Consider the following 17504-nt stretch of genomic DNA (forward strand, 5'->3'; position numbering starts at 1 on the left):
TATTATCACCGGTTAATCTCAAGAGCCTCGGCAGAGTATCGCGCCAAATACATGGAAATGTTTCTTTAGTAAGTGTGTTATCTCTTATCACTGTACAAGGAACTATTCCCACGGGTGACTCGTGCCTTTCGAATCGTTTTCCCATGTTTCCTTTTCATGTCTTTTAGATCCATTAGCGTGAAATGATTTTTAATTGCAGGCTTATTATACGGGAAAAAAATGATAACGAGCTCGGTATCAGCTGGGGGGGATATATATACGTTCAGTACTGGGGCGACCTCGTGTCCTCTTCGGGAAAAACAGAGGTACGAGTTAAATGTTCCAATTCGATACTTTCTCCGTAATTGCCATCTCGGATGTCAGAAGCCTTCGGCCCCGTCGGGGATTTTAATGAAAAATGCTTTTTCCCCTATCCCGACTTCTCGCTTTCTCCCCCGATTCCTTATCCATACGTGCGGACGTTCGTGTATGAAAAGAGAGGTTAGGGAAAGGAATCGCAGGACAGGTGATTTCTCGACTCAACGAAAGACCGCGACAAATCGTTCCTGCCTAAGCGCTACTTTTAATGCCGTATTACCTGCAATTAACCTCGTTAACCCTATTAAGCGGCATTAAAGTATGATAAGTAGAGGAGGTGCAGGAAAGAAGAGAGAGAGACGGAGGGACGAAATGGGAGAACCGCGATGCAACATCATTTTAAGTGTTCATTTCCTTTTGCTCGTGTTCGACAATGATTCAAGGTGGAGGTCAAGTACTTAGAGAATGCGCAAATGTCCTGGGGCACTTAATAACTGCACTTAAGGCGGTATGAAAGGGTCATTTCATATTCATCGGGACGTTTTTTCGTTCTCGTCCGAGATAATTAGAAAATTTTCTGCCGAAAAATGATATTTCGCAAACCTTCATTAGGATCTCCATTGAGTTCGAGTGAAATAATTATTCCTTGAATTACCTAAGTATTTCTCTTCTCGGTGTATGAAATTAATTTTCGACGGTATTTTCACGACTTGAGATGTTTTTAACATTTTTTTTTTCTTTTTTCTAAGGAAGCCCGCCTTATAAACAAATCATTTACGCGATCAACGTCTGTAGCGGCGTGTCGAATTACCGGAAGTGCGGACAAATTGCGGGCTTCCGGGAGGGAATAAAGGGGGAATATTAACGAGAAATTTCAGACGCGTTTCCATACGGGGGACGACTATTTTTTTTACGATGTTCTGGAACATCGATTCAGCAGGAAACAGAGCATGGAGAATGGTTAAAACGTTACGCGTCTTTTCCTTAAGAAGGAAAAAAAAAAAGAAGTAAAGTAACGTTAAGGAACATCCGCTGGCAAGCGAAATGTGAATAAAAAAATCACTGGCGGAATAAGTTCCCATATTAAGGAATAGTAAATAGCGCGGATAATTGCGACAACGAGGGAATCTCGTTGATCGCACTTTAATGCGCGGGGGCAATCGTATAAAAGAGAAATTCCATAAGGGCTTCAATTAGCGGCTGAATGGAAAGAGGAAATGTCACAACTCTGTCGAGATTTATGGAAATGAAAGTTCAAGTGATTAGATTGTGCAAAAGTTAAGAGCCACGCGATAGGATTCCTTTCCGTAATTGTGTGTCTACCGAAAGAGATATATGTACCGTGGAATAAAAAAAAAAAAAGAAGAAATTCCATTTCCGGGGAAGAAAGTGCACTTAGAGCGAACGTACAATTTTATATCGGGATCTGCCGGAATTCCCGGCTATTTCGGAAAATTTTCAAGCATGATTACCCATTATCCTATTAGTGCCTTGGAAATAAAAAAAGGGTACCGTGAGAGAATCCTATTCGTGGGAAAGATGCTCGTAGGTAATGAAAAGCCCGCGACTCCTGTCTCAAGGTTCTCGCCGACTTCCGGTGATTTTCGCTAGGCATTTTTTTTCTCCCAATTCCGGGCAACGGGACATGGAGATTATCAACCGGCAAAAAGGGAAGATGTCGGTGAAACGAGGAATAGGATAAATATTTAAATACCTGCATCCAGACTCGAGATAAAAGCGAAAGTGCGTGCATTGGGACGATATCCAGGAATGAAGAAAAAATGTGTATATAAAACTTATAAAAATTTTTTATTTAAGAAATAGGAATCTGGTGATCGAGACTAGGTATCAGTCGCGATTAATCGAATAAAATTTATGTTTAACGATATATATTAATTTTCCGGCCACGCGATGCGCGACTTTCGCTGCACTTTTCCGCATTGGCGACCGCAATGGCGGGGAAGAAAAAAAAAGGAAACGAGCGGCTAACAAGTTGTAGCAATCCATATAATTTGAAGATAAACTCCCAGGAGAGATCGGGGAAGTCCACCGAATGAGGAAGACCACTCAAAGACGTCAGTCTTTGTCTACTTCCGGTATATGCACTCGGTCTCTGTCAACTCGCCAATGTTTGCCAAGCTTTTAGGATTTCTCTCCGCATTGACACCGCTTGCCTGCAAACCGGGATAATTACGTAACGAAAGTAAGACGAGACACCGATAAAGATGAATAAACCTATGACAGCCGGCCGTAAAACGTGGTAAATTATCTGGGATATTGTCAATATTTTTCGCTGACAAAAAAGATGAAAATTTTGCATGCCTGATAATCACACGTGTTGCTCAATATATAAGCCATTAAACATGAATATCGCGAGACTCTAAAGACAAATAGGGTAATTGATAACATTTTAGCATATACCCGAGTCAAAGTATAAGGGTTGATAGCAAAGTCTGGTGCGGTCTTATCAAGCCGAAATTTCCACTGGAATACTATTTTCACGTGATATATTTACAAGTCTGCCTTAAAAATGTCTAAGATAAGCGATAAGGACCTCGATGAAAATCCCCCGATTACCGCATTATCAGGCCAGGGCCTAATCGCACTTTCCTCTATTCATCGCTTGTCCCCAAATCGTCGATCTTCCCCCGAAGGCGACCAATGGCGGGCCGAGAGGAGGTCACGTGACTCGGCTTCCTTTCTTACTTAAGCGACAGGAATAGTCCCGCCGATTTCCCGCGTGGTCGGTATCTGCGTCTCTCTCGCTCTCGCGGGCCGGCCGGTCGGGCCCTCTCTCTCCCACCTATGCGGGTCCGGCCTCTCGGCGCGCCGTTTTACACCTGACCCGTTGGTACGGCACAGGTTGTAGACGGTAAAGATGCCGGTTGGTAGACTTTACTCGAGGCAGTCAGCTGTGTGTCAGGGGGCCAACCTAACGGTCCAACACTCTTGTACGATCGCGACGTCCCTCGTCTCTCTTTCTCCCCCGGCCCCTCTCATTCATATTATACATATATATATGTGTACGCGTATATCCATATCCCCGATCCGAGGGCGAGATATACCGATATTATCCCGATGTGTCTCGTGTTTCCTGCATCGGATCTCCGATTCTTGATAACGAGATGTTAGGTTAGGGACACCGAGGAATATCCTACGCAATTCGGTGCAACCGCGAAATTACTTGAGCAGGTATATATGCGCGACGGCGATGCTTCTTAAACTCATTAGCGTAATAAATCCTTGGATGCGAGAATACCACTTTACGGGGTACAACATCGGAGAATTAAATCCGGAAAATTGGGGGCAACGCGAAATTACATGATGTACAAACTAGAGTACACGATAACGATGCTCCTCGCCCCATTACCGTCATTAATCCTCCGTTGCGAGAATACACGGTTTAACCGGTACAACCTCTGGGTACGGTTTTCTTAAGAGAAATCGAAATTTGCAAAATGGAAACGGGACCTACTTTTGCGAGACGTCTTTCCCCTTTTCTCTCGTTGCCGCCTCCGGCGATAAGGATCGGCCGAGTTCCATGTAATTCGGTGGTCCGCCATCTTTGTTCTGAGCGTCCACGGATTTTATTCGAAAGAAAAGAAATTAATTTCACGAGTCTCGAGCGCTGCGGAGGTTACAATTTCTCCCTAGAATCAAGGAAATGGGTCGAGGTGAAGGTACAAAAGCTTTTATCGCGGTTTTGAGGGACTTTTTCGTATATTTGACCGGTTTTCAGCTACGATTAATTCGCTGGGCTCCGGGTCCGCCATCTTTGTTCTCGATGAGCGTCCCCGGATTTTATTCGAGGAAAAATTAATTTCACAGGTCTCGGGCGCTGGGGAGGTTACAATTTGTCCTTAAAATCAAGGAAATAAGTCGAGGTTAAGGCTCAGGGGCTTTTTCTTCGGGTTTAAGGGACTTTTTGGGATATTTGACCGGTTTTTAGCTACGATCACCCGGTATGTCGAGGCCCTGCGTGCAGCGCGCGCATGCGCGCACTTGCCCGGGCCCCGAGGGCGAATCCGTGCGAAGAAGGAAACTGTGTCATCGAGTACGGTCGCTCGTATCTCGAGATTGTCCAGCCCGATCCGTGGGACCCTACTCGGGAACAATGAGTAATTCATTTTAATTATAATACCGATCGGCGAGAACCGTTACCCCTGTTAAGGCATGTTCCGGAGACTCGTAGATGTTTAAGATCAACCTAACCCCGAAAATGTCATCCGCGATGAACAAGAGTAAAAGAGAAGGACGAAAATCAAGACATATTATTTTCCCACATTCCCATCATTCTTCGTATACGATCATAAATTCATATAAATGCCGAGGTAATAATCAGAATTTCCGTTGAATTTTAAGTGATCATTTAATTCACTGCACGATTCATTAGGTATTTTGCAAATGGTGGATTTTTACAATGATTAAGAACCAGGTGGACAATTGGAGGCTATTGATATTCCTGATGAAGTGAAAGAATTTGTTTAAATGGTTTGTAAGGAGGGTTTCATTTATTCTTCACGATGTTTTTGCATTATATCGTTTTCGTTTAATTTTCAAGTACACCGTCGATTCGTCTGCCGAGTAATCTGGGGTAAACATTACTCATTCCTATAATCAGCTGGCTCCTAAAGTAGGGCAACTCGGTAAAAAAACGAACGCCCCGAAGAGCCTTTCGAAGAAATCGTCGAGATCGACTTCGTTGGCGATCGAGGAATTAAACGGACCTTAATGGAACGAGGGTCAGCGTTTAAGGTTACTTTACTTCCTGTTCGATAGTACCGAATGATAGAGAGAAAGAGGGAGAGAGGGAGAGCAGAGTCACTTTCACTAGTTTCACCAATCGAGACTGGCACCATTGGGTGGACTAAACGTTAATTCCTAATATCATCGACCATGAAAGATATATAAAAAAAAATGACAGTAATATCAACACCTTTTATTAGTTTCATTAATATATTTTGAATCCCCATAAGTGTAAGTGCACCATTCACAAAAGTGATAGAGAAAAATGAATTTATTATCGAAGGAATGCCCATACCTGAGGAATAAATCCGTCAAGTATGATTACTCGGGTGATAAAAGTGAACGTCTCGTGAAAATACATGCCATTCCTCCATCTTCTTTTTTTTTATTATCCTTTTCTTTGTTTTCCAAACGCTGAAGAGAGAAATCTCTCTCACTGAGTTGGGATAAAATTGCGGTAGGCCTTTGTACCTTTTTTTTACTCCACCGGAAAGTAATGTCCCTCCTCGTGGGCAATAAAATTCAATGAACTATTTGCCATTCAGTGAGCATGACTCCCTGAATGGCGCGTAATTTAAATTTTCGTCATTTCGGTCACGTCTAGTCCGACTTATAAAGATGGCGGCCTCACTTTCGTTCTCGACCACACAAAGCCGCCATAAAACGAGAAGAAAATCCACTCTTTATGCCCCTGTAAAGGTCGTTGTTATCGGTATCAATCATCCCGGCAAATGCGAGACAAGGTGTTACCGATGCTATCAATTATTACGGCCATGAACGTTGCTTTTTCGCTGTTTCTGGCTACCGAGATCGGTTTTATGATCCCCGAGGGTGATGGACTAACAATGGACCGGCGAGAATTATTCCACCCGATAATTGCATCGGTAATGAGAAATTGATAAGTTGCCGTAAGCGCGGCAGTTTACAACCCTAGTCATGTTTCTCGCTACCGAGAGTACAATGGCTTTATGACTCCCAACTACGGCAGGCTCCTAATTAAATAAGAACGGAATGCGCCGGTATCATATTCGACTGCACTTAAGGCCTGACATTAATTCTGCTTAAATTTCTACGGGTTATTAGCGCAAAAAGAAAATCGGCAAATTATTCACCGTGAACAAAAGGTTCGTTACGGTGCCCCTTCGCACTCTTCGTATTAAATTCCTGTACGTGAACTTTTACGCCGTAAAATGTTAACGAAGGAACATTTTCTGTCATCGTTTTATAACGTGCATCATTTAATCGCACGTTACGTTATTCAGTGCACTCGCTTAATTGCTTAAGCAATGCAATGTTTATGAGAAATGTAAGCAATTCATAAACACACCGTTTATGATTAGGGAATTCAGAAAGTATGCAAGTGCCTTGTTGAAAATCTGTAATAAATTCATATATTGCGTTCAGGAATATTCCGGCAGACTTTTAAGTAATAAGGATGTGTAAATTTTACGGTTTTTAGGAATCCTGATTTTTTTATGACTATTGTCCTGCTACAAGAAATTCCGAATTTTTATGCGACTAAATGTGGCGGCCTTTTTAATGGCGGCTTAAAATTAAGGAAAAAGAATCTCCGACACTTTCTCGGGGACGTGGAGTTCCTCGAGGGACGACTTCATTAATTTTTCATTAACAAGAGATTAAGCTCCAGGATTTTGCAAGACTGGTCATAAGTCTACTCGAGGAGTACTCGATCGTCTTGCAGTCGCCGTACGTGACTAGCGTGTTTAATGATTTCTTTCGCATTAGCGGTACGAGAAGCTACATACGGGCATTCCCGAGAGTTCAGCAGTACCCGACGACTCGTTACTCAATTAACCGCAATTACGCAAAGCTCTCCTAATAGGAGTTTTCTTTTTACAGATGCGAAAATTGCGCGAGAGCGAGAGGAGTCATCAGATTCGTTTGGCGCCTCGGCTAGAGGAGAAGATCCCGAGAGATGAGCACGCGGTGAGTACGATTCAATTTTCATTTTTTTTTTTTCCTTGCCCATGAAAAGAGCCCCTTAAACTCGCTATTTTTTTCCGAACACCTAAAGACACGTACAATTTTATAGAATTATTGAAATGCCGGGATTACGCGTTCGTTCTCCCGTGAGGATTTCATAATCACGCGTCCCGAGGATAACAAGAGAATTAATTCCTGCCGCGCTGGTCTTCGCTCAAGATTCGCATATATTTTTCATTTCTTATATTATTCCAATAATACAGGTGTATTCCACGAGTACACTAAAAAAACAAATTTTGTTTAAAAGTTTCAATGAAAATTCGCAGATCATTATTTTTTTCGAAGGACAAATATCTCATTGGGGTAATTACATTTTTACCAGAGGCGTTCTTTCTATGGCAACTGTGTTGTTCGATTCAAATGAGGATTGTTAGAAGAGGACAATTTTTTCCAATGAAATAAATTCGTTTTCCTCGGTGCATAAATAAACGGGATCGCGGAATGTGCAATTAACGGCGAGTATTTGCGGAAATACGCAGCCAAGGGTAAACATTCGCGGGATTCCCGGGTAAAGTCAGACACTCGGAGAGTGATTTAACCCCAGATGTAAATGCTCGGTAAATTGCGGCGAGTTTAATGCGCACTTTGCAATTTGTTAAAAGACACAGGGGGACTGCTGCAAAGGAGAATGCGACAGTTTGCCGGAGCTCGAGCGCCTTCGGGAACTCGCCGTGGAACAGCAGGAAGTCATCGAAGTCCTCCGACAGGCTATCAAGGTAATTTTCATTTTTTTTTCTCCCTCTCTCTCCCTTTCCTATCTTCCTCTATTTAACTCCGAACTTTTTTCCCCTTCTATTATTTATCGCCTCTCGACCGGCGGGGAAAATTAATCCTGAGATATGTACCTCCGCAGGATGCGAACAATGCTCGGCTCCGTCGTCGCGGAAGCTGCTCTCTGTTCGAGAAATTTGCATACTTCGCATCTCTTCCATCTTTTTCCTCGCTTTTATTTATACGCCAGTAGACCTTCTAGGCGTTGAAAACATTTCCTCGTGCATTATTCTCTGCATTGTTTACTTCGACCGCGTTTTGTTTAGACATTCCGAATTTGGAATAAAGTTAAGGAACCCACTTTTTTTATGGACTTACTGATTTAAATCCGACACTTGATATTCTAATTTGTGCACGGAATAATTACGACTTACAGTTTGGATCGTTGAATATTTTTTTAACTTGAGGTTTATGTCAATCTTCATGTCGTAGGAAGGATAACGATATTATTTGTTCGTTGTCTTGACCGATGGATTTTAATTTTAATATATAGGGAAGATCTATAGGGTTTGTATAGTTAATAATGAAGACTTCTCGTCGAGGTGTAAGATTTATTTTTCTGTCAGTCGGGATGCTGAAAGAGTTGAGCAAGATTCACCGAGTTACTTTGGCATGGAACTGTCCCTAGAAAATGGACTTTTCTATACATCGAGGTGCGTTCCAAAGGACAATGGACCTAAATCGATAGTAACTGTACCGGAATAGGAGTGTCTGAAAAATGAATAGGTTTTTGGGGCAGAAGAGGTCATGGGAACCTGTCGAGATGGTTCGCCGTTCCCAGACAATTCCCACGTGACTTCCGTCAACGTGCTGTCATTCCTTTTAATGTCACTTTCCTCCACGACGAATAATTCCACCAATTTAAAATCCCACCCCGAGAAGAAAGATTCACCGAACCTTAGAGACATTTCATTGAGATAGTCCCGAGGAAATGTTTCGTTGCTCGCAAGAATAATTATTGAAATTTTTTCTCTCGTCGAAAAGTGAAATTTCACGGGCAGCGCGTTCTTCCTCGGATCCTCCATAATCACGTGTTAAACTTTCAGATAATTCGGTGTACCGAGTTTGTAGAAATGTTTTATTAATATTTTGATTTTCTGGTACGTATGTATCACACTTTCATGTCACCTTAAACTAGAAAAATAAGAATAAATTTGGTGGAAGGGTCTCGGATAACGGTGTAACGACGATTACGCCATTGTTGGCCTCCACGACATGAACAATTCCTGCAACAATTACGCAAGACTCGGTATCGCTCCCGTGGGAAATGTATTTTCATTGACGGTCGCGTTTTACGCCCGCCATAACGCGGCTTGAAGTAAAAAGCACCGTTCCTATGAATTTACGAGCTGGATGGAATTATCCTCCACTTTTGCCGCCGCATTGTCCCCTCGGGAGTAATGTGCATCGGCAGTCGCGTGACGGCATAATTCCGACGATAATCCCGGCAATTACTTGCCGGTACCGAGCGGTCTTCCCGCGACTCGGGAAATAGGCTTGACCCCGAAGAGTCTTAAAATCATGTGAGAGTCCTTGACACGTAGTCAGGATCCTGATAAAGCACGGATAATGATAAATAGTCCTGGTCGCGTGGGACACTTCGTTACCTGTCGCAAATAATATTCATCCTGGTATAATTGAGCGAGAAAAAAAAAATCACCACATACGATCGATCCCACTCGATACAAAATTGTCGATTGACAACGCCCATGATTCCTACAAAGTCAATTTCCCTCGATTCGAGAAGTTTAATGAGGAAAAAAAACATTTACCTTGCCGCAATTAATTAATTTAACCTTACGGGTAAATGTCCCTCTAGAAAGTAAGTCGATTGGCGGAAACCGAATAATTCTTGCAATTTCTTGAATTCAGTACGATGATTCGTGGCTTTAATCGACCTTCCTCTTTTTCTCTCTTTTTTTTTTCTTCGCGATCCCCGTTGCTCCAAAAGGACTCCTATGAGTTCCTTATCAGGAGGCTGAGAAGTCCCGGAAGGATCGCGCCGATTTTATTTCCGTCCTCTATCTTTCCCAGGAGAAAGAGAGAAAGCTGGACCAGTTGTCCAACAAGAAGAGGAAAGAGGAGTTCTACAGACAGTGGCTGGAGTTGGAGCCGGTAGCGGAAGTGGACGACGAAGAGGAACACGAGGAGGGCGATAGCGCGCTGTCCAGCGCGCCCTCTTCCTTATCACCCCAACCTGGAGGATGCGGCCAATGGCAAGCCAATGGGGTGACAAGAGAAGCTTACGAGGCGATTCTCCTGGAGGTCGAAGAATTCCAGACGAAGCTTCTCGAAGAAAGACAAGAGTTGAACCATGCCAAAAGCCAAGTCCGCGACCTGGAGAAGGCGCTTCTTCAGGAGGTACTTCGGGGTCACTCCATTGAATCAATTTTCCTAACATATTCATTAATATATATATTTTTTTTCTTAATAAAAACAACGTTGAAGTGGTCAATGGTTTACGAAACGATCGTTATCGGACATTTATCTGGTATCAGGAACAGGACAAATTTTTTTTCTTTCTGTGCTTCAACGCGCTTGATGTACATAGCTTTTTTTTTTATATCTTTATTGAGAGACTTGAACACTAGTTTTTAGGCAATAACGATGTTTATGTGTCTTTTAAAGACTCGTGGCAGCCAGAACAGCAGGAGGGCCCTTAGTGACAAATTGCGAGAAGCTGAAGAGCGCGAAGCTTCCCTGGTGGCCGAGATCTCGGAGCTTCGGGAACAGAACGAGCTCTTGGAGTTCCGTGTTCTCGAACTTGAAGAGACCCCTTGCTTGCGAGACACCCCCGACCCTGCAGACAGTGGTATCGTTTCTCCGGAACCCATACATCTCTACAAGGTAATCCTCAGGTTCTTAACCTGCCTTACGACTTTCTCCAATCGTCACTGAAAATCCTTTCTAAAAATGGAAAGGAAATGTCTACTAAATCCGAGATTCGTTTCCTCGACGATCCTTGCAACTGATTTCATTCCGATGACTCCGTCGTGAGAAAAGATTTCAATTTTATGTTTTTTTTTTTTCTTCCCGGGTATGGCACGCTAATTTTATAACATTAACATCCTTCATTATTTTTCTTCACCCGAATAAAAGTCCCAGTAAAAAATAACCAGAAATACCAAGTTTGGAGAAAACTTAAAGTGTGTAAACGGCGGGTGGGAAAATAATTGAAATACTTTCCGTCAGTCGCAGGAACAATTGAACAAGCACAGAGACCGAGCAATAGCAACGGTGATCCCGTACAGTACTTACACCCGTCCAGTGTCATCGGTGCCCCAAAAGCCGGCATTATCGCTCCAAGAAAGCGGGATCTTCGAGGAAGAAGATGAAGTCGAGGTCGAGCTGGCGAGTCGCGGGACGCAGACGGAGGTTCCAGCAGGAGAGCTTCTCCAGGAAGTCCAAAGACTTCAGGAGCTCCGGGCGAGGATCCAAGAAAGAGCGGTGAAGGTCCCAGTAATGGACACAAAGAGCTGCTCGACATCTGAGATCGCAGAATCCTCCGAAATCTCGCAGCTAGCCGCCCAGCAGGAGCGAATCCGAGATTTGGAAGAAAGACTGAGCCTGTACGAGGAAGCCGAAGAGAGCCGCTCGAGGGAAAGGCAAATCTCAAAGCAGAGGGAGGAAGAGCTGCTGGACGAAAACTACAGGCTGACCGAGAGGGTCTACTGGTGCGAAAACGAGATTCGAGGGTTGACGGACTCTTCGGGAACTCCTTCGGGAAGTACGAACGAGGTCGGCACCACGATGGAAGGTTTCAACTCTGTGGTGGACCAGTCGAGCCAGTGGGAGAGCCTGGGAGAAGAAGAGACGAGGACTCCCGAGGAGAAGGTGAACCTTGAAGAGGATGCCGAAGTGGAAGGAAGCGAGGGGAAATTCCCGAACCACGTGGTCCCACCCTTGCCGAGGTGTCAGAAGATGTTCAGGGATCTGATGAAGACTCTGGACCAGCCGGATCATCGAATCGATGGGGAACTGAAGATCAACGGAGGGTACGACTTCTTGGGGGTGCAGACCTGCACAAAGACGGAGTGCACCGAGTGCAAGGAGTTCTGGAGGAACTGCTGCGAGAAGGTGCAGGAGTTGACGAAGACGGAGTGCAGCATGAGAGGAAGAATCGAAGATCTTGAGAGGAGGGAGAGGATCTTTGCGAAGACCTTGAGGCAGGCTGACAAAATGTGGTCCCAGGTGGAAGCTGGATACGTGGCGAGGCTTAAAGAAGTCAGGGAACAACTCGAGGAGAAGGTCGAAGTCAATCGAAGGCTTCTTCAGCGGTTCTTCGACCTTGAAGAAGAAGCCAGGACGAAGGCTGCCGAAGAGGACGGTGGCTCCGAAAAGGCGGAACTCTTCAAGGAAGAAATGGACGTGGAGCAAAGGGAAGAGCTCGTGGCCGAAGAACGAGTCGAGGCCGAAAAATCGACGTCCTTCATAACCGTGGAAGCGTATCAAGTTTCTTCCGAAGACATGGTCGACGGTCCCGAAGAGAAGAGTCCTTTACACAGGGTGGAAATCTCTAGATCCACCCAGACCGAGGTTGCTGCTTCGGATGGTTGCTGGTGTTCCGGGAAAAATGAGGAATCCGGGAATACGGCATCGATCAGGGTTTCCACTCTTGCCAAGAAGTCCGAACCAGCGGAGCCCACCTCCAGGGTGGAGGAGTCTTCAGGGTTCAAGGCGACGAATTACAGCTGCGTGACGGTGAGCAATAAAATTATTAAAAATCATTTACACGGTCGGACGACTCAACGTTCACCTTCCCTTATTTATTTTTATTAAACACGCTGGTTATTAGAACTCCTTGCACAATAGTTTATATCCTTGATGCACTTTTCCCAACATCTTATCCTAATTCATCGGATGCAAAAGGAAACCTCGTCCGTCCCAATTCTCTACCCTGTCCCTGAATTTTTATTTCCGATTCAGAAGCAAAACGAGTGTTCTCTTCAGGTGATGGTCCTCCCCGGAGACCTGGTGAGCCCGGTACCGGAAGTGGCCACGGAGGCAAAGGAAGAGACGGTATCCAACGAGGACCCCAAAGAAAGGACAGCGGAGGCCGAGGAAGAGGCTGCGGTCGTTACTTTTTCCGAATCAGAGCCCGAAAAGAAGGTTAGACCAAGAGAGAGTATGCAAACGAGGAGGAAGAGTGCGAGGTCGAGGCAGAGGGAAATCTGGGAGGGCTGGGCGATGAGGACGTGGAACGCGAAGGGTAGGTCAGGAGACGGATTTAGGGAAGACTCGAGACAGCGACGTCGACGATGGGTCCTCTATCAGGAGATCTGCGTTTAAAGGACCCCGGAAATCCGTAAAACGTAACCTTAAAGAGTCTAAGACGCAAGATGGTCGTCCCTCGACCCCCCGCGAAGCGACTCGCGTTCGTCTCTTGACATCGCTTAGGAACCTGAAGATGTTGGGCTCGCGCGGTCCCTTATACGCGGGGTGTCTTTTAACGAAGCTAATATACACGACTAGAGACATCGGTGCACCAGGTGGAACCTATTTCGTCCTGGAGAATTCGGAGGTGAGGCATTCTTTTTAGGTGGACTCTGATCCGAATGAAACGTGGCGCCAATTCTGGACATGTAAGAGATCCTTGCGATGTAATCGTCAGTGGAGAGGAGATAGATATGGAATATAGACGGAATTTAATGGCGATGACCACAGCTTAGATGGAGGGAGCTAGAGGTACCCATCGGTGGATGAAATGCGAACCTGGGAGGTGATAGAACCAAGTATGGTCTCCATTTCTCTCACGAGGTCACCAATCCCGTTTGGGTCAATGAGATGCCACGAGAAGTCTTCCCTGAAGTCAATGACACTCACGATGAACTGTTTGTCGAGCTTCAAGACCTGGATATGTGAGACTGCGAAGAAGTCGTTGCACATGGAAGGGATCAAGGGTAGATCCTTTTTAATGACATCTTTATCTAGGACGTCCTCAAGATGAATTCCTATGGTGATTGTCAGGCTTCAAGATCGGAAAATATGAAACTGCGAAGATGTTAAGGCTGGTCCTTGCACATGAAAGGGATAAAGGGTGGATCTTTGTAATGATACCTTTATCTAGGATATCTTTAAGGTGGATTCTTATGATCGAGTCGGGTGAATATTCGGTTATCCAGACGGAGAAGGAGGAATGTAAAGCATCCTTGGGGTTCGATCGAGTCCTGGGAAAGACTCGGGCTTCTCGAAGAGGAACGAAAGAGGGAGAGGAGTTGGAACGAGAGCCTTTTCTCGGGCCTTAATCCAAAATCCCGGTTTGCTGGCCGGTTCGACACTGGCCTAAGGTCAGTCTGTCAAATAGTCGCACCTAATCCGTATTTCGTTTTTTGCTCCGCTATCGCCAAAGTATACTCTACTTTCTTCACTCGGTATTTAGACTTTGTACGCGCATCTCGGTACAGGACAGAGTCGGGTAAATTCATTCCTCACCCTTATCCCATTCAGAAATTATCTTCGACTCCCCCGACCTGCCTAAACTCCGATTAATTGTGCAGAAATTAAACTTCCCGATGGCTAATAATTATGAATAATTTTTAACTTAAAATTAATTGGACCTGTGAATTTTTATCCCGTTTCCAATATCCTCGGAGTTAATAGACTTAAATACTGAGAGTTACTCCAGAAATTGGGATGATTTAATTTTTTTTAATCGTAAAATTTCACCGCTTTGGGATCATTTATCGTAGATCGAAGATGCGCCCCACTCTGTCTTTGCTACCAAACGAGACTTCATCGAAGACCGACGTGTCGACATCTCTCTTTATATCTTTTTTTATTTTATTATTAATTTTCACATTTAACAGCGGCTAACCGCGGATTAACGTCCCTTTGCTTCTGTCGGCTATCGCAGTGGAATTCTCTTCTTTTTTTTCATCGGCGTATAAAGGAATCGTCCAGACTTGTGCTCGACTGATTTGAGACTCGATTTTCAGCGGCACGGATGGAACAAAGTGATGGACGTTTTGCAACTTTAACTCGTAGAATAGATAGGCTGCAAACCTTTTCCTCTTTCTTCTCTTTGCCGACGATCGGTTTTCCTAGATCGGCGTCTTCTAGGTCGAAGAGATCACGCCTGGGAAGCAGAAGTTAATTTGCGCTTCTTTGTCTCGTCTCTGGTTCTGCTTGTGAAAGCGGTGGTGGTAACTTCGGCGAATTTTCTTCTTTTTTTTTTTCCTGCACGGATACCAAAAAGGATAAAGCAATAATCCGCCGCCATAATAATCTCATTCGATGCGATTATGCCATTACGTTAATTTATTCTGCGCACCTGGTAACAATTTAAAGTGTTGTGGCTCGTTCGGACTAAGGCACCCGGAATTGCGGAGTTCCGCGCCAAGTACATTTATCAGAGACGCGGGGCACATTAATTAATTAATATCACCGTATTAATTAATAACCATACAAGAGACGCGCCATTACGCGTATTTTCACGGATAATGTCGAAGAAAAGGAACTGGACAAACGACCGTTTCATGGAAGAACCTCTGTTAACACGTTTACATGAATACATGACAAATGGAGTGACTTACAGAACCTCGATTCTATAATATTACATTAAAACGCATGTAACAGGATTAATCGAACGACATGGTTAATGTTTGTCATTATTACACAACCAGGGTCTAAGGAGGAAGCCGCCTCGGTTTTACTAGACCTGCGTTTCATATTTTTTTTTCTTTTTTACCTTTAATCACATTTTTCACTTATCGATAGCTTTAAGCACCTTCAGGGATTATGACGCGCTAATTGTGCCTTGAGCTTTGTTACCAAATTGTACGTAATTGCACGCAAAGTTGGGAGTCTTTCGTATAAAAGTAATCGGGCCTCTTTTCCCTTAATTTTGTTGCACGGTAGAATTCGTTGTGCTGTTGGAATCTTCAAGATTTGAATTCTGAATTAAAAAAAAAAAAATATATGGAAGAGGACGGAAGTTTGTTTGTCAAATTCTCGATTTGATGGAAATTTTTCAGAATTTCTTAACATTGGCGAAAGGGCCAATAAAATGCAATCGACCGTTTATCGTGGATCGCTGTATTACTCTCTCGCTGTATCTTGACATTAACGCTAATAATTTATTTTAAACATTTTTAACCGTCACGGTATCTCTAATAGTAAATCTACACCACGATCGTTTAATTGCACCGAATTTAACGCAATTCACTTAATATTTTTAGGTTTTGTTAATCTTACTGATCTTTTTTTTTAATTATTATTAACTATCTCGATATATTAATACGGCATCTTTTTCACTGTACAATTCTGCCAGTGAAGTACTTTCATGCTACACGTGAAATTCAAGTTTAATTTCTGTTATTTGGTTTCAGTTTAAAGAAAAAAAAAAAAAAAATCACTTTGTTTACCGAATTGCTCCTCCGTTTATAAAGTAAAGTGCTGTACAATTGCTTCCGCCGGTACATTGAAACTGATGCATTTTCTCTGAATCGTCCTGTAGACCACCGATTGTGCTTTCTGTATATTATTTTCACTGTACGTAGTTAGGGGTCCTTCCTCGCGAGAAAGCCACAACCCAAGTCAATAGTTACTAACAACAGCAAATTAAAATGAAAATAAGTGCATTCAGTTAAAAACCTCCCAAGATGAGTTTCTCAATGCACGACTTGGTTTGTTTCTTTTTCCCTCTAGTATTACTTTGCGTAGCCCGCAGTTGAAAAATTATCATTAATTAATTATACCTACATCCTCTCAGTCGTCAAGGATGCTTGGAAAAAAATTCCACTCCAAAGTCCTAAAATAAATAAACACTCATTGAGTATTATTGAGAGTTTGGAGGCATCCTTGACGATCGGAGGTGGACACTAATTAATTCCTAGATCACTTTTTAATCGAGCCTTGACCTATTGCGACAGATCATCTACTTTCGCTGGAGGTGAAGGTTTCGTCCTTTCTTCTACGCGATATCACTCGGGGACAGTCAAGGTGGCTTTCCACTCGCAGGCGAATCGCGATTCGCAATCGTCACTTCCTGCAGGACATCAGCGAAGCGACAATCGCAAAACGCATCGAGAAGGTAGGAAAAAATCTGGAAAAAAATTGGGAATATTCCTTGCAATGTTATATAGACATTTTAGAAGAAGACAATTGCCATAGAGATTAACGCACCAATATCATTAACGATCTCCTTGTAATCTTTTTTTTTACAGTTTCCTCCATGGGACGACGCAGCTGGCGTTGCTTGGCGAAGCCAAGCACTGGTCCAGATATCGAAATCCCGAAACGAGAATCGACGCCGAATTCGATATCGAGCGGAGAATCGCTCATTTGCATATCGTCCGCATCGTGCGAAAGATGCCCCTACTTTTTTGTAACCAATATCGTAGACTATATTTATCACGACTAGTAGACGATCGAAGCTTTGCGAGATTTCCCCCGGTAGGAACAACGTTGCGATTGGATGCCTCATTTCCCTATTTTATTGATAACGTATATCGAGGTCGGCAAATAATCCAGCCTCGATTATTCGCCAACCTTTGCGTGCAAGAATTCGGCTCGTTGCCTAAGAATCGCACTTTGACCAATGGCCGTTTCTTGCGAGTGATTCCATTATCTTGTGCCTTAAGATTTATCTACACATGTATACACGTCATTGTTCTCCGATAAAGCTTCGCGAAGTTTGCGCCGAAAGAAATGAGCGCTCGAGATTAAAGAAAAAAAAAAAGAAAAAA

General features: G+C 43.7%; 1 protein-coding gene across 4 annotated transcripts in view; it reads left to right on the plus strand.

Annotated features, from left to right (window-relative positions):
• LOC105700325 (trichohyalin) overlaps positions 1–17504 on the plus strand; it is a 52790-nt gene extending 35286 nt beyond the window's left edge. For 2 of the 4 annotated variants that reach the window (XM_012426068.1, XM_012426069.2), the window contains exons 6-13: positions 6904–6990; positions 7650–7763; positions 9853–10179; positions 10447–10665; positions 11011–12519; positions 12769–14105; positions 16689–16849; positions 16983–17504. In XM_012426068.1, coding sequence (XP_012281491.1) covers positions 6904–6990; positions 7650–7763; positions 9853–10179; positions 10447–10665; positions 11011–12519; positions 12769–13107 — 2595 coding nt within the window. In that variant the 3' untranslated portion in view covers positions 13108–14105; positions 16689–16849; positions 16983–17504. The remainder of the gene's footprint in view (positions 1–6903; positions 6991–7649; positions 7764–9852; positions 10180–10446; positions 10666–11010; positions 12520–12768; positions 14106–16688; positions 16850–16982) is intronic. The other 2 variants (XM_012426071.1, XM_023434504.1) reach the window with 2 other exon arrangements.

This window comes from Orussus abietinus, unplaced genomic scaffold (genome assembly GCF_000612105.2).
Source record: "Orussus abietinus isolate OABI.00-Male unplaced genomic scaffold, Oabi_2.0 scaffold18, whole genome shotgun sequence".
Taxonomy (NCBI): Eukaryota; Metazoa; Arthropoda; class Insecta; order Hymenoptera; family Orussidae; genus Orussus; species Orussus abietinus.